Source organism: Mixophyes fleayi, chromosome 7, assembly GCF_038048845.1.
Source record: "Mixophyes fleayi isolate aMixFle1 chromosome 7, aMixFle1.hap1, whole genome shotgun sequence".
In the NCBI taxonomy this organism is placed as follows: Eukaryota; Metazoa; Chordata; class Amphibia; order Anura; family Limnodynastidae; genus Mixophyes; species Mixophyes fleayi.
Window position 1 is genome coordinate 23,273,568 of NC_134408.1, and position 24,734 is coordinate 23,298,301.

Sequence of the window (24,734 nt, forward strand, 5' to 3'; positions counted from 1 at the left end):
TTGCAGTATACCAGCAGTGGGGCCGAGATGATGCGTGATTTGCGTCACTAAGCCCCTCCCCCTCCATGTAATTTACCAATCTGTCCGGGATCCGGGAGGTTGCTCTTCTCTCCCAGGAGTCTGGGAGGATTCCCAGAAATTCGGGAGTCTCCCGGACATTCCGGCAGAGTAGGCAACTATGATATATTCTACCAAATGTACCTTATAAAAGCCATCCAGATAGCAATACATCATTATCATCATTTATTTATATAGCGCCACCAATTCTGCAGTGCTGTACAGAGAGTATTTGGAGCTTACAGTCTAAATTCCCTAACATACACACAAAATTTCTGAACATAATTTATTAAAAACATATAATTTTACAATATATAACATTACACCCAATAAAACTAATTAGTATATGTTAAAAGTGAAAAGCAGTAACCTGAATAATATTTACCAAATAAAAGACAGAAATCACTAAACCAAACTTAGTAATAACTACTGTTGATAAAATTAACTCCAGCATCTATAATTCCATGGTTATTTATGAAATGGCTAACAGCAGTCAGGCTGTAACTCCTGGGGATATATTTTCTAAACTGCGGGTTTGAAAAAGTGGAGATGTTGCCTATAGCAACCAATCAGATTCTAGCTGTTATTTTTTAGAATGTACTAAATAAATGATAACTAGAATCTGATTGGTTGCTATAGGCAACATCTCCACTTTTGCGAACCCCCAGTTTGGTAAATATACCACCTAGTATGATATGTCTAAAAGCCTTTTAAATAACATCCAAATATAAAAATTGTATAAAAATCAAAATAGGTGTACAAAATCCGCTCTCGTTTGTTTACCTTCCTCCTGAAAGCTTCAATGCGGGGTGCTCCTTATAAATGCAGGACCCGAGTTTGCAATTCGATAAAGGGTATTGGAGCAGTACCATAACCAGTTGGTTGAGTGATTCTGTCTTGCACAACGTTACTTCCCTTACGCGTTTCTCTGCAACAATGATAGTGGTTTCATCATAGGTACAAACTTTAGCTTCTATCTGATTGCAGCCCCCCCAGCCGGCTGCTCCCGATCTTATCAGAACGGGGGCAGCAGACTTCCATGTCATGTGACCTCCTCTGCACTGTGCTCTCTCCTTCTTCTATGTGGCCCATTTAAAGACTGGAAGGCCGGCCCTCCACCTCATTCATGTTGCCCCTCACTGATATAGACCATTTTTTTCCATTCCTTTATTTTTTCTAGTTTTAAATGTTAGTCATAAAAAATAATTAAAATACTTAGAAAGTTCAAAGCAGGGACGTAACATTCCATTGCGGTGCCCCATAGAGCCCAAGGCCCTACTAGAGAGTGTGTATAGCTAACTAGAGGTGGCCCTATCCTCTAGTAGGGCCTTAGGCAATATCCTGGTTTGGGCCCTCTTCACCCTCCGTATGTCGAAATGGCTGTGGGAGGTGGGACTTATTTTCCAGGCCTTTTGCCGGACAGATGGTGAGCGCAGCATTTCCTCCATAATTTATATTATTTGATTTCCGGTCAATATAAAGATAACTTGCTTCAGCTAGGTCAGCTGGTACAAGGACGCATTGTCTTATCTATGAATGGAATGGAGATCTTACCATAGCATTTCTCCCGGCAGCGGGACAGGGACGTGGCCACATATGAGGGCATGGCCATTTCACGATGAGGGCTGTAAAGTGTCAGGCTGCCCATTAGCTATCTCCATTCCCCCAACGTTTCCACCCACAGGACAAACATGTCTCCTGGCAGGATAGTGGGACAGAGCCCTAAATTCAGGACTGTCCAGCTGAAATTGGGACAGATGGGAGGTATGCCATAGTTTGCCATCTGGTGTAAACTCATACTTGCCAATATAGGCAAGTTTCCCGGGAGGTCCGGGGGCAGGTGGGTGTGTGGGGGCGGGGCTTGAAGAATTGCATCATTAGCTCAGCCCCCGACCGGTCATCACTATTTTGGACCGATGAAAACAGGGGGCATGGCCACAATGCCGTACAGAGAGCTCATTCACATCAGTCCCTGCCCCAATGGAGCTTACAGTCGAAATTCCTTAACACACACAGACAGAGAGAGATTAGGGTCAATTTGATAGCAGCCAATTAACCTACCAGTATGTTTTTGGAGTGTGGGAGGAAACCGGAGCACCCGGAGGAAACCCACGCAAACACAGGGAGAACATACAAACTCCTCACAGATAAGGCCATGGTCGGGAATTGAACTCATAACCCCAGTGCTGAGAGGCAGAAGTGCTAACCACTGAGCCACCGTGCTGCCCAATCCACCCATTTTAGGACTGTATCCCAGAGGAGATTTATGTGGTACAGGGACAGAATTTGGAGGAATGCATTACAGGTCCACGGCTCATATGCAGCCATATTTGCTGTGCTAAAAATGTAAAAAGAAATATCATTTGTGTCAGTATAATGCCTAAGGGGAATTCCAGGCAAACTAAATATTGCTACAGAGAGACGTTTCCTGGTACCGTTGGAAGGTGTGTGAATTCCATGCATAGCGCCTCTTGTTAGTTTTACAAATATGAAGGTTAGAGAGGGAGGGGTTGGAGCAGGTATTGAAATTGCTTTCACCATGGATCTCTGCAATGTGTACCATCTCCTAACAAGTCTGAAGATGTGGAAGAGCCAAGCAGTGATGAGCAATGTGGCTGCAGAACTGCAAATCCAAATTTGCAGGGTAACCGGCAATTCCGCAGAGTTGCAAAATTCTGCCGATTCACACTTCGGGTTCTACGTTTACTTTGCCATTCTGTGTAGCTTTCCGCTGCATTTCTAAAGTCGCATTCATCTGAATTAATAGGGCCACATTTACAGTCGGATACACATTCGTACGCAGAAAGAGTCGCATGAAAGGAAAGGTACATTCAGATTGTCAGTAACACGTGCATCAGCCGTACAAGGCGTACAAGTGTGTGCACTTGTGCTTCACGACATCCTGGAGATTCACAGTGTTAATAGTAAATACGAAAGTGGCATCACCCTATTTGTACACGTGCCTTGAAATGAAAATAAATGCAAAAGTTGCATTTTAAATGTAAAATGTGATTAACAACAAACGTAAATACAAATTCAATTCTGTTAAATAAAATAAAAATTAATTTAAATGAAGCTACATCCTTTATTTTCTCGCTTAAAATTCAAAGGGGGAATCTTCCTGGCTGCAGTATGGAAATATCAAATAATGCAAATAGACAGCTGTTAATTGATATAATATACCCACAAAGGATTTAAATACTCTGGTATTAGCAGCTGGAGGGGTCAATATTCAATTAACCAATGAGAAGGGGCTAGCTAGCTAGTGCTGCTGCTAGTCATTGTCATCATTGTATATCACTAGTTCTCCAGCACCTGGAAGAGATCTGCCTTCTAAGCATACTTGCCTACCTTTGGGAAGTTGTATCCGGGAGAGGGCGTGTCTAGAGGATGGGAGGGGGCGGGGCATGGCGAATCGCGTCATTTTGTGCCTCCCCCCGTGTCAAATATGCCGTTTTGTCGCGGGGGCGGGGCCAAAGTGACGCGATTCAACACAAATCGAGTCATTTTAGCCCCGCAATTGCGGGATGTGGGAGATTTGCCAGCTCTCCCGGGAGTCCGTGAGTCTGACCCGAATTTTGGGAGTCTCTCGGACATTCCGGGAGAGTTGGCAAGTATGTTTCTTAGAGTGTCGCGATTACCTGAGCGCTTCTTTACTCAACCACTGCTTGACCTCTCCTGTTCCCCAGGTGTAAGAAGACACAAGTCAACGATTTCTAAAAAAAATTATATGCGCAGGCATAGTATGGAAGAGTATCTTACACAAAAAAACATTTATGTTCAACTCTTAATGAACTCCAGAATCATTATAATCATCATCTAAGTTTTTTTTACAAATCATATTTAATTCATACTTGCCAACTTTTTTTTTACCAGAGCACAGGTCATGTGACAGGGGATAGGGGTGTGTAGTGATGTCACTGAATAGTAGGGGGTGGGGCTTAATTTTGTGATTGTGCCATTAAGCCCCGCCCACACTATTAAATGCAATGAATTTCAGCATTTTATAGTGGGGCTATCGTGACGTGACAACGCCCCTTCCACAAGGAAACGGGAGATTGCCTACTCTCCTAGGAAACTTTGTTCCTATCTGCAACTAAGGAACAGGGAGCTGTTAACAGTTCTAGGTGCAAAATAGAGCTTCAATGGAAGGTAATGCCAGGGAAAATAGAGGTAGAATATAATTTAATACTCACACATTAGGTTTCAGAAAATAAATCATGTTTGGGCATACTTCTCCTTTAAATGAAACCATGCAAGAAGATGGTATGGGACAGTATGTTGGCACAGTGGCTAGCATTGCTGCTTCACAGCGCAGAGGTCGTGAGTTCAATTTTTACCCGGGCACTATCTTTGTGTGTTCTCCCTGTGTGAGCTTCCCCCAGCTGTCCTGGTTTAAATTATTATATATTTTCTGCACAGCAATGCGCAATATGATTGGTGCTATATAAATAAAATAATGGCTCAGTGGTTAGCACATTTGCGTCACAGCGCTGGGGTCATGAGTTCAATTCCTGACCATGGCCTTATCTGTGTGGAGTTTGTATGTTCTCCCCGTGTTTGCGTGGGTTTCCTCTGGGTGCTCCGGTTTCCTCCCACATTCCAAAAACATACCGGTAGGTTAATTGGCTGCTGATAAAATTAACCCTAGACTGTGTGTGGTAGGAATGTAGATTGTAAGCTCCAGTGGGGCAAGGACTGGTGTAAATGGCTAAAATATTCTCTGCACAGCCCTACGGAGGTGGCGCAACATAAATAAATTGTGATGATGATGATAATAATAAATAATGGTTATTCCTTCCTACATATATGGAGTGTGTCAAGTGCCCGTAGGAAAGCCATGTTTGCCGTGAAAGTCATATTAGCCGTGTTAGTATCTCTTTCCTATGAGATATTAGTATCTCATAGGAAAGAGATACTAACACGGCTATTAGTGAATATCATACTTGCCAACTATATAAAGAAATGGTAATAATAATAATAATAATGTATGTTGCACAGTTTGTGCAGCATACATGTACAATGTTTATATAGTATTATCAGAAGTAAGGAATACACAATTACACACAGTATATTCATTTAGACCAATAATCTCACACACCCATATCTAGGCTCCTGTGTGCATATCAGTTCGGCTGCTTTATGAATAATAAGCTCACTGGGTCCCAGCGAAGCAAGAAAAAATCTTTAAAAACAGGAGCGTTTTCCCATAAACCGGGGTTGAATGGCAGTAATAACTGAGATATATATATATAATATGGTTCTCCCAGGATGTATACTATGTACAATGATTTATCCCATACTTGCCAACATTTCTTTTTCTTTTTCCGGGAGATGCCGGCTGGGGCGTGGGCGTGCAGGGGTCGGGGCGGCGAAATCACGTCATTTTGGCCCCGCCCCCGTGACGGAATGACGCAAATCGCGTCATTTTACAGGGGGGCGGGGCTAAACGCCTCGATTCCGGGTGAATCGCGGCGTTTAAACTGAATTTTTCCCACTTCCTATCAGGGAGATTGCCACACTCGTCCGGGAGACTCTCGCAAAATGCGGGAGTCTCCCGGACAATCCGGGAGAGTTGGCAAGTATGATTTATCCATAGCTGCATAGATGCAGGTGATATAAAGAGAAGAGTCCATCCAAATATTCCCGCTGCTATGAAAATCAGGGATCAAAGTGCACAAAGGTTACCATAGATACCGAGGCGGGGGACAGTGTAGTGTATACAGGTACAGTATTATGTGAATGCAGCATAGTCCACATAAACTAACACAATAAAAAAAGAGGGTTAACCAAACTGTACAGACAATACTGTCTACATTTGCATTGATTTTAAGCAGAAATAAAGGCATCATTTCCAACAAGGAAATAATCTATGTTGATAGGCGCCATTATTGTCAATAATTATTTACATCAGCTTAAGTTGTTGTAACCTGATAATAAGTAGGAAAATGTTTTAGGAAACTAAAACTGTGAAGTAAAATTAGTCAAGTTATGAAAAGTTGTTTTGCTGTATAACAAGCCAACCTTTTGCCCTCCGGGTGTTGTGAAACTACATCTCCCAGCATGCCCTGCCAGCTATTGACTGGCAATCTTCTGGCAAAGCTTGCTGGGGCTTGTAGTTTTACAACAGCTGGAGAGCAACAGGTGAACAATTTTGCCAGGGTTTAAAAAAAATGGAGATGTTGCCTATAGCAACCAATCAGATTCTAGTTATCATTTATTTAGTACATTCTACAAAATGACAGCTAGAATCTGATTGGTTGCTATAGGCAACATCTCCACTTTTTCAGAGTTTAGTAAATATACCCCAGGCCTGCTGTATAGGAACAATACACAAATATATCCCTATTTTCCCTACTTTGTAATTGTTTTTCTGTAAGATGTAGTGACTGTAGTTTGTATGTTTATCCCACTGTAGGTGGCATTATTGCTAAGCCTGGTTAATACAGAAATGTCTGAGGAAATGCGGTTTATAAATAGAAAGTGTTATGTCCGCTTCTATTTAATATACGGCTTTCACTGAATAATTTGTATTATAAAGTGTGCCCACTACCTACTGGAAGCAGCAATGTTGTCAGTTCAACCCAATGTTCATGAGAAGAATGCAGCTTATTTATTCCATATTGTGGGATGAAGTTATAATACAGCCTATTTGTTCACTAAGAACCAATGATATAATTCAGGCAAAGAGTTGATTTAGCCAAACTCTGGTCAAGTATAATAAACATAGATATTTCATTATTTTAAGTAAAATGAAATACCAATTGAAAGCTTCAGTTTATTCATTTATAAGAAAGTACATAAAAATGAAAACACAATCGTTAAGACTGTTATTATTAATGTACCCCAAACATGCACCTTTCACTTGTTTGTCTGCCTGAGAGCTGTGTACTTGAACTTTGGGGGCTAGAGGTAAGGGCGATATGGGGTGCAATATAATATGTGTGGATACAAGGGAATATAACTGGCTGTTGTCGACTCTATAAAATGCATGTAAATATGGCTGGAAATTGGTTGGACAATATGTGTGATATATGGAAATATATATATATGGAAATATAAGGATTAATATGGGGGCTATAGAGTTCAGGGCAGCACGGTGGCTCAGTGGTTAGCACTTCTGCCTCACAGAACTGTTCAATTCCCGACCATGAATTATTATTATATATTTTCTGTACAGCACTGCGCAATATGATATGGTGCTATATAAATAAAATAATGGCTTAGCGGTTAGCATATTTGTCTTACAGCACTGGGGTCATGAGTTTGATTCCCGACCATGGCCTTATCTGTGTGGAGTTTGTATGTTCTCCCCGTGTTTGCGTGGGTTTCCTCCGGGTGCTCTGGTACTCTGCTATCAAAATTGATCCTGCAGCGCTGTACAGAGAACTCATTCACATCAGTCCCTGCCCCATTGGAGCTTACAATCTAAATTCCGTAACATATACACAGACACAGACTAGGGTCAATTTTGATAACAGCCAATGAACCTTATAGTATGTATTTGGAGTGTGGGAGGAAACCAGAGCAAATGGAGAAAACCCACACAAACACAGGGAAAACATACAAACTCCTCACAGATAAGGCCATGATCGGGAATTGAACTCATGACCCCAGCGCTGTGAGGCAGAAGTGCTAACCAATGAGCCACCGTGCTGCCATATATTTAAGTATAAGTTGTCTGGTTAGCAGGCGCGGGCTGGGAGAGCTCGGCCCGGGGGGCGCACATGCGGCCGCATCACGTGACAAGCGATGCGGCCGCTTCATTGATGACGCGTGTGTGCTGGACGCGGCCGCATCGTGTGTTTTGCGATGCGGCCGCGGATAATGTGGTAGAAATTTGACCGCCGGGGGAGTTGGGTCCGGCCCAAACAGGGGTCGGACTGAGCGGCCCCCTGCCCCCCGGCCCAGCCCGCCCCTGCTGGTTAGACATCTGGTTAATGTAGAGTTCTGTGTAGCTAACAGACGCACTTCCAGTCCCTATTCTAGGACAGTATAAGGGCTGGATGCCATGTATAAGAAAGAAGAAACAACTGAGTAAACACATAACATAATCTATACATTACATGACAGATGTTCTTCTAGGGATCAATACAGCTCATATTCAAAGAATTCAGATACTTAAAGTTTGCTTGGAAATGGAAACAAGGATATATTATTTAGATCCAGTTTCATGGAAAGGTTACATCTCTAAATCTATGGGGGCATATTTAACATTGTTATCATTTTAGCCAAGTTAAGTATCACGTGTCATTGCAGAGATGACAGATTAACGGTGCAATTTACCATTAAACTCAAGTCAGGATAACGTAACCGATAGGAGGCTATCCCGGCAATGACTCTGCCCTAATGACAACTCTGAGTTCTGACCCGGAGTCAATTGTCACTTGAGCGCATGCTCAAGGGACAATTCCGTTATTCAACGCAGAGGAGTGCAAGAGGCTGTCATAGAGGGATCCGAATATCCCGCTCCTGTGATGCTCTTCCCATAGAATTGAATGGCTAACGCCATCAAGCTAAGCTTTTCGAAGCTTGATAAATTATCTCTGATATCTCTTGCGTTAGGCATATGTTAAATTGCTTTCATACTTAAATATGCCTAAACCATGCTGTGTCATAGAGCCAACAGGACCTGTGGGGGCCAACGAAACTTACTGTTAAAGGAAAACCTTGTCGTATATTCAAGAACTGTTTAACATTCTCAAACCTAGATGGAAATGTTTGAGGGATTTATCAGAACTGAAGATCTTTTTTTTGTTAAAGAACTATTGTTGGGGAAATGTTTTTCCCTATGTGCATCAAACGTCGTGTTAGTAAGCTTAAAGAGCATTGCAGTGAGCCTCTCTGTGCCTGAATAAATAACTGATAACAGAGAACGATAACTTGCTCTCATGTGTATTGCAGGTTTAAATGCCATGTCTGACATACCTGCATTGGCCATGGAATGGAAACTTTACATAACAGGTAATGCTTTAAAATGTGTTTTTCAAACTGGATCAATTTGTTCTATATATTTAGTGGTCCTTTCAAGGTCCAGTACAATTTTACTAAAAAATCCCTTTCACCATACTGAGACTTCTGTTTAAAAATAGTGATCTCATATTAGCTCCCACTGGGTGACATGTATTGTTTTAATTCATTAATGAAATTAAAAGTAAGGTTAGAGGGCCACACATGCAGCAATTGAAGTGTATCACTGTTCTAAACTGATCCAGAAAAATGACAGGTAGAATCTGATTGGCCACTAAGGGCCACACCTCTTCTTCTGTAAAGTTAGCTGTACAACAGTTTTCATGAATGAGTACTCGGATGTGTCAGAGCGAAGCTGAGGATGTTGCAGAAAGTTGGGAATGTGAGCTCAATGGTAGCCCCAGGGCAGAAGGATGTTACCCTGTCCTCTAAGTCAAGTAATGTGAGTATGGGTGTTCACTCTGAGAGACGCCCATGAGGCCTGGCGGATATACTGATGGAGGAAGGCAAACCGGTAGCAATAGTAAGAAAACTGGTGTGATCATAACTGTGCATGGGCAGAAAAATAAGAGTTAGAGTGACAATACCACTACACAAGATTGTCAGTTCTTGTTGCAAGTAACTGTACTGCCTAAAGTAACTAAAACACTTACTTGGGGTGCCAAGATGTAGTGTGGCACCCCTTTCGTTATTGCTCTATTCTTCAGCTATAGCGTGGCATTCGTAACCAGAGGGTCTCAGAAAACAAGGGTGCTTGGAACAAACACCTCTAGTGTAAGGTCCCTAAAGGAGATGTGCCTCACAGGGCGACTACCTCCTAATACCTCCGAATTTACCACGATCCGCGTGGATGACTGGATCCCACCTCGGTCCCGGTTTGGGTTTTCTCCGGACGCCCGCAAGTAACGCCTAAGAGGGAAACACACAGTTAAACCGAGTCTACCAAGTAAGGGCTGTCCGAGACTACGGCAAAGGACAAGGACACGGTCAGTCCAAGCTCCTTGCCGCCTCCTCACTTTGTTCTTGCCAAGACGCGGGGGACTACAGGCACTGAAGGCCAAGACTAATCCGAGGACTAATCCCGCCTCAAGTGCCTCACACACCTGCCGGTGAGGGCCTAACCGAAAGGAGGAATCGAGCGTGATACTCACCGGGACACTCCCACTTCCGATCCGGTTCTCCTGCACCTTCCCGACTCCTGCGGATGACAAGACACACAGCCTCCCTCTACGCTCTCCGTGAACTAAGATGGCACCCACAAACTGGACTAGCTACAACGGCGACCCGACCCTAACAACGTTCTAATGGTCGGCAACGCAACTACGTCAAACACTAGGACTAACTAAATGTGGTGCACTAACGGAACTACTAGTTACACGCTACGGGGAACACCAGCCGGTGTTCACAGCCTAAACCGGAGGGCGGTTCCTAACCCCCTCACCCAGGTCTTACCAAGAAGCTGCCTTCTTGCTATGGAGTCACACACAGGCCCTAAGTACGGGTTCTTTAAGCCCGGCTGAGGCTCAGTAAAACAGCACACTAACCCGCGGGCCGACTGCCGCACGGAACAGCCGATCGAACTGAACCGCCCGACTGCCTGTACTCGGGTATCTCACACGTGTCCCTACGTCCGGAACCACAGGTCCACCTGCACGGAACCGGCATTGAGGACCCTTGATCAGAACCACGGCCGCCCCTGGAACTGCCTCAAGGTGTGCTGTACTGCCACCAACTCACTCAGCCACCCCCCTCTGGGTACCAGTGTGACCCCGGGGACCTAAGGGACAGGAAAACTACATGTGTTCTCCCCTGACTATGTGTATGCTGGTACTTACACTTGTCCCCCACAGCACGGGTTAGCACAGGAAAACCACAGGAAACAAGAGCCTACCTTTAATGGGGGCCTGACGTCTTGCCCCTGGACACAGTTAGAAAGCACACCAAAATACTGTAATGTAAACTACACTCGCCACACAGACAGAATAAATAGATACAGTATACAGTACCTTGCCCGCTACTTACCCGAACACACCGCTGCTAGCCAACCAGCAGGTTGCTACAGCACCACAGGAGCCTACGCTCGACCGTACCTCCTAACCACGTGTGCTCACCTCACACAGGACCGCGCCTACTCTCACGAGGCTCCCACACCTCTACCTCACACCACCAGGGCCTTATGCCCTATACACCATGGGTCTCTGCCCAGCTACACACAGAGCCTTCTGCTCTGTTTCCTGGGCCTCAGCCCCCTCTCTACCTCAGGGCTCTGAGCCCACTCACTAGGGCCTTATGCCCTACTACCTAGGGGGTCCTAGCCCCTGCCTGAGGCCTGTGGCCTCTCTAACTAACTGAGGGCCTTGTGCCCTTAATAACCTACAGGCTACCAGCCTCTAACCAGGCCCTCTGGCCTTCCTATGGCCTCTAGGCCCCTAACTACCTAAGGGCCTTGTGCCCTTGTACACCTGGGGCTCTGAGTCCCCCTCTCTAACTAACAGGGGCTTGTCCCCTTTATATCAGTATACTAATGGCCTACTGGCCCACTACTTCGTTGGGGCCTAGTGCCCAGGTCCCTGGGCCTTGTGCCCCTACTTTAGAGTGCCAACGGGCCTTGTGCCCGACTTTATTATATGTACTGCGGGCGTGGGCCCGGGAGAGGAGTTGCCTGGCAAGGCCTTACCTGGGGCTGTCTTCGGGGAGCTTCTCCTGGACTCCTTCCCCGCCTGCCGCTGCTTCTCTGCTCTGCCGCCGGCTTCTGCTCTTGATCCCGCCGGTCTTCAGGCAGCAGAGGCGCTCTTAGCCCTAACAAGGGCTCTCTGCCGCCACTGCTGGTCTCCGCTGTCTTCTGTTCTTGATCCCGCCGGTCTTCAGGCAGCAGAGGCGCTCTTAGCCCTAACAAGGGCTCTCTGCCGCCACTGCTGGTCTCCGCTGGCTTCTCTTCTGGTCTTGATCCCGCAGCCCTCCGCGACACGTCCTCTTCTGACTCTCTCCGCCGTCGAACTGAACATGGCGGCGCGCGCGCCGACTTAAATAGTCGGCGCCGCGCTAGCGTCATCACGTAGCGTCGACGCGACGCCACGTGATGACATGGCGGGCCCGGATTGGTCCGTCGCCATGTTTCTTTTTGAAATGGCCGGGAGGTGAGCCCTGATTGGCTCACCGTCCCGGCTGAACGGAGGGGACCGCCGCCCGAGGGATGACGACGGCCCCGGACAGGTAAGTCCTCTACATTTCCCCCGTTTTTAATGTCGGCAGTCCCTGCCGACAAAACCCTGGTCCACACGAAATCCGGGTCAGTATAACGTCCTCCAGGCTGGCCCAAGTTTGGCCGCTGCGATCTTCTGGGTTGAAGCGGCGGTGTCGGAAGGTCCAGGTCCACTGGAGTAGCATCTGGAGCAACAACGTCGTCGGCGGTCATTGGTGCCCACCAATCCACCCCCGTCGGGGCGGGTATAGGATCTGGCTCACTTCTCTCCTGGACGTCGGAAGGCAAATCCAGAAAACCACAGGGACGTAACATATTCCGATGTAGCACCCGCGGTCTTCCAGTCCCTTCCGCAGGAACCACCTCATACAAAGGAAGGTCAGGAGCCATGCGCCGTTGCACTACATGTGGCAACACTTCCCACCGATCGCTGAGTTTATTTCCCAACCTCTTAACTCTTACCAGTACCCGCTGACCCACTACGAAGGGGGAAGCCGTGCTGTTGGTTGGCCCGTGATGGACTTTGGACCGTAGCTGCCCCCTCACCACGTCCCCGGCAATCTTCAGCTTCCTCTTCTGCTCGGTCACCCAGCCGCTGGGAGTCCATCTGTCCGCTTCTTCGGGGACGGACAAGTCCAAATCACGCCACTCCCTTCCAGGCCGCCCAAACAAAAGGAAGTATGGGGTATAACCGGTGGTACTATGTACCCGGTTATTGTATACCCACACCAAGTCCTGCACGTACTCCGGCCAGCGGTTCTTTTGCCCAGCCTCCAGAGCCCTGAGCATTTGCAGCAAGGTCCGATTGAACCTTTCACAGGCGCCATTACCTTGAGGGTGATAAGGAGTGGTCCGGGACTTCTGTACCCCATAAGTGTCACACAGACCCTCCATGAGGCGTCCCTGAAAACAGGCTCCCTGATCCGAGTGAATCCGCTCCGGGCACCCATATCTCCGAATGAAGTGCTCCACAATGGCGCGCGTAGCTGCTTCCGCCGTCTGATTTCGTGTGGGCACAACGACGGTGAACTTTGTAAAGTGGTCGGTCATGACCAACGCGTAGCTATGACCACTACTTGACTCCCCAACCAGGACGTAATCAATCATAAGCAGCTCCAAGGGTCGCCCCGTCTGAATGGTTTGCACGGGCGCATGCTGCTCTCCAGCCTTACTTACCCCACATCGTGGACAGGCTCGGCAGACCTCTTCCGCCAACGCCTTGGCGCCAGGTACGCAGTACTGCCTGCGTAGCCATTGATGGGTCTTGGCCGCCCCGAGATGAGCGCCTTTTTCATGGGCTTCCAGTACCAAGTCCCGCGCCATGGACTCAGGCACCACCACCTGCCATACAGGACGGAGCTCTTGCTCCAGGTAGGCTCGGCGAACTAGCACCCCTTCCCTCACTGCCAGTTGATCCCATCTGTGCAATAGCCGTCGTCCGGCTATGGACAGTCGACGCCGTTCTTCACTAGAGGGCCAATGTCCCTGTTGCTTCCATCGGCGGACACACCGCAATGGAGCATCCTGAGCCTGCCGTTCGGCCCAATCTACGGTCGTCTTGGGCACACTCAGAGCACAAACAGGAGATGTCAACTGGGTCAGATCCGGGATCTCCTCCCCTTCTCTGTCCTCATCACTAGGCCCCTCCGGCCCTTGCAGGGGATAACGGGACAACGCATCCGCATTTCCATTAGCCTTTCCGGGTCGATACCGGATCTTATATCCGAACTTGGCCAACCGAGCCATCCAGCGCTGTTCCAGCGCCCCTAACTTGGCCGTGCCCAAGTAGGCCAAGGGATTGTGATCGGTCACTATGTCGAACTCAGCGCCGGTCAAGTATTCCGTGAACTTTTCGGTTACTGCCCAAACCACTGCTAACAACTCCAGCTTAAAGGCACTGTAATTATCGGGGTTTCTTTCTGAATCCCGCAGGCTCCGGCTTCCGTAGGCAATGACCCGTTCTTTGCCGTCTTGGACTTGTGCTAGCACGGCCCCCAGGCCCTTGAGACTTCCATCAGTATACAGAACGAAGGGCTTTTCGAAGTCAGCGTACGCCAGCACTGGAGCCGTCGTCAGGTCTTCTTTGAGCGTCGTGAACGCCTTTTCCTGAGCGTCTCCCCAGGCTATGGCTTGATTCTTAGCCGTAGTGGCAACGCCCCTCAATAATTCGTGTAGCGGGCCAGCCACCTTCGCGAAGTCTTTGATGAATCTCCGATAGTAGCCCACTAACCCCAGAAATGCTCTCAGTTCCGTCACCGTTCGAGGGATCTTCCAGTCCAACACCGCAGAAACCTTATCCGGAGTGGGGCTCACCCCATCCCGGGACACAATATGTCCCAGGTATTCCAACCGAGATTTCAGAAGATGACACTTTCGCGGCTTCAACTTCAGGCCGAACTTCTCCAAGCGCTGTAGGACGACGTCAAGTCGATCCAGATGTTCCTTGACCGTGGGAGCGAAGATGATGATATCATCCAAATAGATCAGGAGAGCGTCGAAGTTCAGGTTTCCCAGACATCTCTCCATTAACCGTTGGAAGGTGGCGGGAGCATTAGTGAGCCCAAACGGCATCCTACAGAACTCAAACAGACCCATTGGTGTGATGAAGGCCGTCTTCTGCCGGTCCTCTGCCGCCACTGGTACTTGCCAGTATCCGCTGGCAAGATCCAGAGTGGAGAAATATCTCGCCTTTCCTAGCGCAGCTAGCGATTCCTCAATCCTGGGCAATGGATACGCGTCGCGGACAGTACAACTATTCAACCGCCGATAGTCCACACAGAACCTGATAGCGCCATCTTTCTTCCGTACTAAGACGATAGGAGCTGCCCACGGGCTCTTACTTTCGGTAATCACGTGGCTATCCAACATCTGCCTAATCATCAGCTTGACCTCTTGGTACAACTTGGGCGGGATTGGCCGATATCTCTCCCTAATGGGCAGACTGTCTCCGGTACGGATATTATGTTCCAGTTCCTCCGTGTACCCAAAATCCTCTTCACTTCGGGAGAACACTTTCTGTCTGGCCCACAATATCTGCTGTAAACGGGTAACATCTCGAGGCTCGATCCCTTCCAAGGAAACATCCATTTGTTCCAAAATGGTGTTGCCGTTCCACTCGCGGGACAGGCTATCGTCACCCTCCACCTGGACCGCCAGGCCCCCTTGTTGTCCTGACGCGGGTTTGAGAAGTATCTGCCGGTCATCTCCAATCTGTTCTGCTTCTACGGCGATAACTCGAGCGACAGTCGTACCAGGCCCCATCGTCTGAGTATGGTCCTGCACATTACATAACCGCACGGGTACCCTTCCTCGATGTACCCTGGCCAACGCACGGGCTACAAGAGGTCCTTCCGCCGTTCGTTCCGGACTGACCGGTTCCACCAACACCACTCTTCCCTCTAATCTCCGGTTTGTCCTCACTTCCATATATTGCAGCACCTCCTGACCAGGGGGTACTTCGACCGTCTGTCGATAGTTGGTCCGTAGGTAGCCAAGGAGCTCCAGTCCCGACTCAGTTGGTTCTTCATCACACCGTCGTACCATTCTCTGGAAAACCTGCTGCACGGGCCGGGGTACGTCCAACTCTCTCCAGTATCGAGCCCCTTTGGCGTGGAATAAGGCCTGATCCAAATTTTGTAGGGCGTTCATCCCCAGGATCACCGGGCCATGACGAAGCTCTTTTCCACCAACCACCAGAATGCCCTTCTTTCCCAAGGTCTGTCCGCATACTTCAATTTCCAACCAGACTACTCCCACGACAGGGATGGGCAAATTGTTGGCGGCGGTCAGCTTAATCCACGTTTGGGCCCGGCTCTTCTGCAGGTGAGCGTAGTTTTCCAGGAAACACCGCTCCGACATAGTGGTCACCTGAGACCCCGTATCCAGCAGACACTGTTGTGGTTTACCCCCTAACGTGGCTACTACGGTAGGGCACTCCCCCACCAAATCAGCAGAGTTGGTGAAGTTGGGGTTTGCCCCCATCTCCCCCGCGGGTGGCCCCTTCACCGCGAGGGACTCTAGTTTAACGGTGCCTGGTTTGGAGGTTCGGGACAGTTTCGGGCATAATGTCCCACGCGTTGGCATCTCCAGCAGCGAACGCCTGGTCTTGGGCCCTGCTGGGACCTGGGGGCGCTTCGCCGTTCCTCCATAGGTCCCCCTTCACTTCGGCGATCCCTCGGCCGACGGACTTCCTGCCGCAGTTGGGCGACTTCTTCCTTTATGGCTAAGAGAGCTTCCTTTAGATCTTTCACACAACTCTCCAACGGTTGGGCCTCTGCTTCGGACGGGCTACTGGTGAGCAGGACTTGCTGGGGCGCTACCGCATAAGGCCCGTAGTGATCATCTCTGTCCCGGGACACAGCCTCCGCTTGTATTTCCTGGAACGCCAGGTGAGGTTGGTCCCGCACCTTGTCCAGTAGAATGTGCCGGAGTGGCACGTTCCAGAGCCCCAGGGCAAATTGGTCTCGCAGTAGCACATCCGAGTCTCCCATGGCGGCCGATCCCCGTGGGTCTCTCTGCCAGAGTTCTCCCGCCAATTCTAGGAGAGCGTTGCCAAACTGGGTTAGACTCTCGTCTTCTCTCTGCACACGCCCGAAGAACCTCTTCCTCAGAACTGCCGCAGAGGAGGTGTCACCGTACAATCCTCCCAAGATTTTGAAGATGGCGTCCAGGGTGTCCCTATCTGATTTGGGTCGAAGAAGAACCGTCTTCCTGGCATCCCCTTCCAGGGCGTTCAGAGCCAGCTCCACCTTCATGGCACCGGTGATATGATACAACCGGGCAGTGCCATGCAGCCGTTCCTGCCAGTCGGCGAAAGCAAGATTCTTTCCATCGAACTTCGGCAGGTGGGACAACGCGGCACCCACAGCCATCACATTAGGCGGGTTGCGCTCGGGGGAAGGCGTGGTTGGTCGTGAATCCGTCATCACGAACGCGGATCCTGCCGACTACGCCAAAATGTAAGGTCCCTAAAGGAGATGTGCCTCACAGGGCGACTACCTCCTAATACCTCCGAATTTACCACGATCCGCGTGGATGACTGGATCCCACCTCGGTCCCGGTTTGGGTTTTCTCCGGACGCCCGCAAGTAACGCCTAAGAGGGAAACACACAGTTAAACCGAGTCTACCAAGTAAGGGCTGTCCGAGACTACGGCAAAGGACAAGGACACGGTCAGTCCAAGCTCCTTGCCGCCTCCTCACTTTGTTCTTGCCAAGACGCGGGGGACTACAGGCACTGAAGGCCAAGACTAATCCGAGGACTAATCCCGCCTCAAGTGCCTCACACACCTGCCGGTGAGAGCCTAACCGAAAGGAGGAATCGAGCGTGATACTCACCGGGACACTCCCACTTCCGATCCGGTTCTCCTGCACCTTCCCGACTCCTGCGGATGACAAGACACACAGCCTCCCTCTACGCTCTCCGTGAACTAAGATGGCACCCACAAACTGGACTAGCTACAACGGCGACCCGACCCTAACAACGTTCTAATGGTCGGCAACGCAACTACGTCAAACACTAGGACTAACTAAATGTGGTGCACTAACGGAACTACTAGTTACACGCTACGGGGAACACCAGCCGGTGTTCACAGCCTAAACCGGAGGGCGGTTCCTAACCCCCTCACCCAGGTCTTACCAAGAAGCTGCCTTCTTGCTATGGAGTCACACACAGGCCCTAAGTACGGGTTCTTTAAGCCCGGCTGAGGCTCAGTAAAACAGCACACTAACCCGCGGGCCGACTGCCGCACGGAACAGCCGATCGAACTGAACCGCCCGACTGCCTGTACTCGGGTATCTCACACGTGTCCCTACGTCCGGAACCACAGGTCCACCTGCACGGAACCGGCCTTGAGGACCCTTGATCAGAACCACGGCCGCCCCTGGAACTGCCTCAAGGTGTGCTGTACTGCCACCAACTCACTCAGCCACCCCCCTCTGGGTACCAGTGTGACCCCGGGGACCTAAGGGACAGGAAAACTACATGTGTTCTCCCCTGACTATGTGTATGCTGGTACTTACACTTGTCCCCCACAGCACGGGTTAGCACAGGAAAACCACAGGAAACAAGAGCCTACCTTTAATGGGGGCCTGACGTCTTGCCCCTGGACACAGTTAGAAAGCACACCAAAATACTGTAATGTAAACTACACTCGCCACACAGACAGAATAAATAGATACAGTATACAGTACCTTGCCCGCTACTTACCCGAACACACCGCTGCTAGCCAACCAGCAGGTTGCTACAGCACCACAGGAGCCTACGCTCGACCGTACCTCCTAACCACGTGTGCTCACCTCACACAGGACCGCGCCTACTCTCACGAGGCTCCCACACCTCTACCTCACACCACCAGGGCCTTATGCCCTATACACCATGGGTCTCTGCCCAGCTACACACAGAGCCTTCTGCTCTGTTTCCTGGGCCTCAGCCCCCTCTCTACCTCAGGGCTCTGAGCCCACTCACTAGGGCCTTATGCCCTACTACCTAGGGGGTCCTAGCCCCTGCCTGAGGCCTGTGGCCTCTCTAACTAACTGAGGGCCTTGTGCCCTTAATAACCTACAGGCTACCAGCCTCTAACCAGGCCCTCTGGCCTTCCTATGGCCTCTAGGCCCCTAACTACCTAAGGGCCTTGTGCCCTTGTACACCTGGGGCTCTGAGTCCCCCTCTCTAACTAACAGGGGCTTGTCCCCTTTATATCAGTATACTAATGGCCTACTGGCCCACTACTTCGTTGGGGCCTAGTGCCCAGGTCCCTGGGCCTTGTGCCCCTACTTTAGAGTGCCAACGGGCCTTGTGCCCGACTTTATTATATGTACTGCGGGCGTGGGCCCGGGAGAGGAGTTGCCTGGCAAGGCCTTACCTGGGGCTGTCTTCGGGGAGCTTCTCCTGGACTCCTTCCCCGCCTGCCGCTGCTTCTCTGCTCTGCCGCCGGCTTCTGCTCTTGATCCCGCCGGTCTTCAGGCAGCAGAGGCGCTCTTAGCCCTAACAAGGGCTCTCTGCCGCCACTGCTGGTCTCCGCTGTCTTCTGTTCTTGATCCCGCCGGTCTTCAGGCAGCAGAGGCGCTCTTAGCCCTAACAAGGGCTCTCTGCCGCCACTGCTGGTCTCCGCTGGCTTCTCTTCTGGTCTTGATCCCGCAGCCCTCCGCGACACGTCCTCTTCTGACTCTCTCCGCCGTCGAACTGAACATGGCGGCGCGCGCGCCGACTTAAATAGTCGGCGCCGCGCTAGCGTCATCACGTAGCGTCGACGCGACGCCACGTGATGACATGGCGGGCCCGGATTGGTCCGTCGCCATGTTTCTTTTTGAAATGGCCGGGAGGTGAGCCCTGATTGGCTCACCGTCCCGGCTGAACGGAGGGGACCGCCGCCCGAGGGATGACGACGGCCCCGGACAGGTAAGTCCTCTACACTAGCACATGATTTTGGCAGATGTTATCGCTTTTAAACACACCTTAATCCACCTGCACAATTCTTAATTATATAAATTGCAGCACAATAGTTGGCACAGTTGCTCACCAGGTGTTGCTGGGTGCAGTAGTTCCACACATACTAATATACACTTAGCAGTCACTCGCGGGTACCAGCAAACAAAGGACACAAATCAGATGTTCTTGTACTAAATCCACAAGGATTAACAACATCCCACTATCCAGGGATTCTCCTCTGTGTCTCATTATGTGGGGGCACTTTTCAAGGGGGCTCCTCTCCCACTCCCTGTGGTTTATAGGGTCATCTGTCAGCCAATCCATGCCTCCTATCAGGCAATTTCTCTCCAAAGGTTTTCCTCTCTCTTGGCACTTTGCTTGTTGGGGACTCTTGTCTACACTTTAATGGCCACTTTCATGCACCCATTCTCATTGGTCTACAGACTATTCAATCTCCAAACCCTGCAATAAAAATATGTCCAATTAGCAAATGAAGGACATCACTTCATCATCATCATTTATTTATTTATGTAGCGCCACTAATTCCGCAGCGCTGTACAGAGAACTCACTCACATCAGTCCCTGCTCCATTGTGGCTTACAGTCTAAATTCCCTAACATACACACATACAGACACACAGACTAGGGTCAATTTGTTAGCAGCCAATTAACCTACCAGTATGTTTTTGGAGAGTGGGAGGAAACCCACGCAAACACAGGGAGAACATACAAACTCCACACAGATAAGGTCATGGTCGGGAATTGAACTCATGACCTCTGTGCTGTCAGGCAAACATGCTAACCTCTAAGATATTATTTTATTTATATTGCACCATATCATATTGTGCAGTGCTGTACCGAAAATATATCATAATAGTTCATGGTCAGGAATTGAACTCATCATGACCCCAGTTCTGTGAGGCAGAAGCGCTAACCACTGAGCCACCGTGCTGCCCCAAACCCACAGAGAACATACAAACTCCTCACAGATAAAGTCATGGTCGGGAATTGAACTCATGACCCCAGTGCTGTAAGGCAGAAGCGCTAACCACTGAGCCACCGTGCTGCTCCACTTCAATGCCACTTTTTGTTTGAATGGATCATATTGTATTATTATGCAGAATGGACATGTTTCTATTAAAAAAAATGGATAGACATACAGGAAACAAATATTGTACAGAACTCTGTGGAAATGATGAACTATCTTCTCCAATGGATGGGCTGGTGCTTCATGAAAGGCATATGTTGGAAGATGCTGAGCTGAGGAACTTCTACGTGGGCGGGGCTTAATCTGACAGAAGGCGTGTCTATGCAGATCAGGGGGGCGCGGCCAGGTGACGCGCGGTGCGGGGAAGCAGCTGTGTGCAGAGGAGAGTGCAGTGCGTCCGGGGAGACCGGAGACACCGTACAGCCGCCTCCAGCTCCACAGCAGGGATGGCTGACCCCGCAGGGTGCGAGGTGGAGGACAACGCCACCCCCTTCGCCAGGAAGGGGGCTCTACGGCAGAAGAACGTGCATGAGGTGAAGGACCACAAGTTCACTGCGCGCTTCTTCAAGCAGCCCACCTTCTGCAGCCACTGCACCGACTTCATCTGGTGAGAGTGGGCACCGACCCGGGCATGCTGGGGGGGGACACTGCCTGCTTTATGTACCTGTGACTGCTGCAATCAACCTGTCCTCTGCACCCCTCACTCTGTTTAATGTCACTTTCATTAATTAGATGTTGTGCTGCTCATTTGCAATCAACCCTCCTAGTTCTGCTTCTCCCTTACATCCACATGTTTCATTTGCTTTGCACTTCTTCATGCTAAACTATGTACTTTTAACTGGAACCCATGTATGTCATATTGCATTTGCTAGTTGCACAATGAAGGGGGTGCATAAAAGACTACTTTCCCCCCTTCTGTGTGACCATTGTGATCACACCTACTGCATATTTATTTATTGGGGTGCAGTAAACAGTTATTGCTAGGACTGCAGGCAGGGCCATCTTTTGCATTGGGCACGATGGGCAGCTGCCCGGGGGCCCCACGTGCAAGGGGGCCTCATAGGCACGGCTCTTAATGAGAATAAATAATCCTGCAAAAGAAAAAAACCTGCAACAAAAACCTACAAGGGTCACTGAGCAAGTACATCTATCTATCTATCTATATCTGTATCTGTATATATCTATATCTAGGGGCCCCCGTGCACTGCTTTGCCCGGAGGCCCATAATGTTGTTAAGATGGCCCTGACTGCAGGGGTCTGCACTGCAGCCACATGGTGATAGAGGGGTTATGTGAGAGGCTATAGCAAGCCAGCAATTCTGCAGTCAGTGACAGTGTTAATCACACTCATGCAAGTGAGTATCTAACTGATAACATCAGGTTCCTGGTGCAAACACACACACAGGAAACTATCATGAGATTGCACTGTGTTTTAAAAAAAAAACCCAAAAAAAACAGAAACCAAAAAAAAAAAGAAAAAAAAAAGCAGATGCTCCTAGGTTTCATTGTCACCCGTCATTGACATTGCTGCTGGGAGACTTTATCACATAACCTCCTCTTCCCCCCCCCTATAGTGCTGAGGAAGCTGCAGTGTAGTTGACAGACATAAAGATGTGAATGAATGGTGTTTGGGGGGGAAATAGCAGGGACTGCATCAGTAATCCAGCCATTGTTGTTTGAGCAGAGGATTTGTACAAGTCTGGCAGTCCATTGCAGCTTGAGATTATTAAGGGAGGCATCTAATTACTAACGGAGTCCAGATGAATGGGAATGTCCCTTATAATGACAGTGGCTCCGTGAGAATTACTCTGCACAATGAGACAACTTGTATCTTTTGCCAAGCTGTTTGTTGCTGAGACACAACTCCTAAAATACACAGGTCACCAATGATGAGGGTTGTTGTTCCGCAACCTCTGCACTAGCACCGTTGTATTATATTGTCATCGTTTTCATGTAGTTGACAGGATGACTCGGGTCTTGCTCTGCAATGCAGACCCTTGTGTTACGAGCAAACAGCTCAAGGAAGTTGTAGAAGTGAACCACAATATAATCTGCAGAACTAGACATTGCTGTGCTTGTGTGGTTTTTAGGGTTTAGTTTTTTCTTCAGTATCCACTTTGCTCCATTCAAGGGACTCCAGGGCCCATACAACGGGCTTTTACACTTGTTCGCTGGCTTCCTGCCCTCACTTTGTAGCTGCTGCTGCAGTAGATGCTTCTTTTGCTGTGTTTTTTCCTTGAGTGGTATCTTCTTTTTAACAGTAACTGATCTGTACATGTTTTCTTCGTGTCTCTGCCTGCAATGTTTTGTCTCAATTACAGCTTAGTACTGTGTTATCATTCCTACGACATGGCTGTGGTCAGGGTGTCACTAAGGGCTCAGTCACATATATGTGGGGGCAATAATGGGTAGAAACCAATGTGTTTTAATGAGGGTCTATCAGGATCAGCAATAATATTTTAACTCCTGAGCTGATGCACTGAAAGTAGTGAAATTGGATGTAGTGGAATGTTTAGTGTGTTTGTGTATCATTGCCATGATGGATAGTTCTGTCTGTCTTTTTGATGCCGTGCATATGTCTGTGTGATGTTATGTCTGTCTGTATTACATTTGCAGTTTGTTTTGTTGTAGAGGTGTTTATTCAGTACTTCTATTAAGTGAATGAGTGTCACTCATAAAGGGTCTGCCTATATACCTTTTATCTACAATGAATGGCTGCCCCAAATTGCTAGCAATAAATCTTTAACGTTAAATACATATTACACCATTGTAGTGGATGGTGAACTTTGCATGCAGGCTTCATAACAGTGCAACAAGTAGAGAGCCATTGGTTTTGTCTCGGTCTATAATCCCCAGTCTCCTTCCTGTTAGTCTTATTTATATCTGACAATCTTCTCTCAGTACATTGTCTTGGGGCATGTCCTAGTGGGAGGGGGTGGGCATGACCTCTTTATGGAGAGGGCATGATGCCAGTCAGAAAGTCAATAAATGCTGCAAACTTAAATCCTTACGTTTGTCGTAGCCTGTACGCAGGGGCAGACCTAGACCTTTTTTTTAGTCTGATTGGTGGGCTCACCTGCTCCTTTGCTCTGATTGGACACAGTGCGTGAGAAACAGGCAGAAGATGATACCCTGCTTCTCTGATTGTGTTTAAAACATAATCTGAGCAGCCGGCAGGATCTAATGCTGTGCAAATGTATCTAGAGTACAGCTTGGGAGGGGAGATTGCCCCAATTGTCCCCCCTCTGGATCTGTCGCTTGTACAAAGCAAAGTCATAAAACTGTGTCTAGCGTATGCTTTCTCCTGTACTTGGCACAATTAAGCAAAGGACATTTAGGACTAATTGAAGTAAAATGATTTTTTGGATGTTCGTCGGAATAAATCACTACCACCAAGTCGTTAAAATATAAGCGGCTTGCTTGGCCCGGAATGTGGCGCTGAGCCTGCGTGACTTGGAAAGTGGCACTGTGCCTGCGTGTATGTGTGTGCCTGGAATGTGGCGCTGTGCCTGAGTGTGGCCCGGAATGTGGCGCTGTGCATGCCTGTGGCAGTGTGGCCCGGAATGTGGCGCTGTGCATGCCTGTGGCAGTGTGGCCCGGAATGTGGCGCTGAGCCTGCGCGTGGCCCGGAATGTGGCGCTGTGCATGCCCGTGGCAGTGTGGGCAGGAATGTGGCGCTGTGTGTGCCTGTGGCAGTGTAGAATGCGGAGCTGTTCCTGCGCGTTTCGCTGTGCATGCCTGTGGCAGTGTAGAATGTGGAGCTGTTCCTGCGCGTTTCGCTGTGCATGCCTGTGGCAGTGTAGAATGTGCCACTGTGCATGCCTGTGGCTGTGTGGCCCAGAACGTGGCGCTGTGTTTCCTTACAGCGATCATATTGTCTTCATTTTTACTTAAAATGAATGGGTCAGTGTGTTTGGTCTATGAAAAGCTCACAATTGTACATCTAGAAAGGGTTTGCTGTGTTGACCTGTACATGCAGCCATGACTGTGTTATTTATTTATTTTTATTATGTTATAATGCTTAAGATGCAATAAATTTGATACTATACACCACACACTGCTGCAGGAAGTGTGTTATTTTATAAGAACATG

The 24,734-nt window shown here is 48.9% G+C and overlaps 1 protein-coding gene and 1 long non-coding RNA gene across 3 annotated transcripts in view; one reads left to right on the forward strand and one right to left on the reverse strand.

Moving 5' to 3' along the window:
• LOC142097489 (uncharacterized) overlaps positions 1-24,734 on the reverse strand; it is a 398,805-nt gene that overhangs the window by 191,730 nt on the left and 182,341 nt on the right. The gene's annotated exons all lie outside the window — the stretch shown is intronic.
• The window catches only part of PRKCB (protein kinase C beta), a 143,746-nt gene continuing 140,011 nt past the window's right edge, over positions 21,000-24,734 (forward strand). Inside the window, exon 1 of one of the 2 annotated variants that reach the window (XM_075179358.1) lies at positions 21,000-21,250. In XM_075179358.1, the coding sequence (XP_075035459.1) occupies positions 21,090-21,250 (161 nt within the window). In that variant the 5' untranslated portion in view covers positions 21,000-21,089. The remainder of the gene's footprint in view (positions 21,251-24,734) is intronic. The other variant, XM_075179357.1, reaches the window with a different exon arrangement.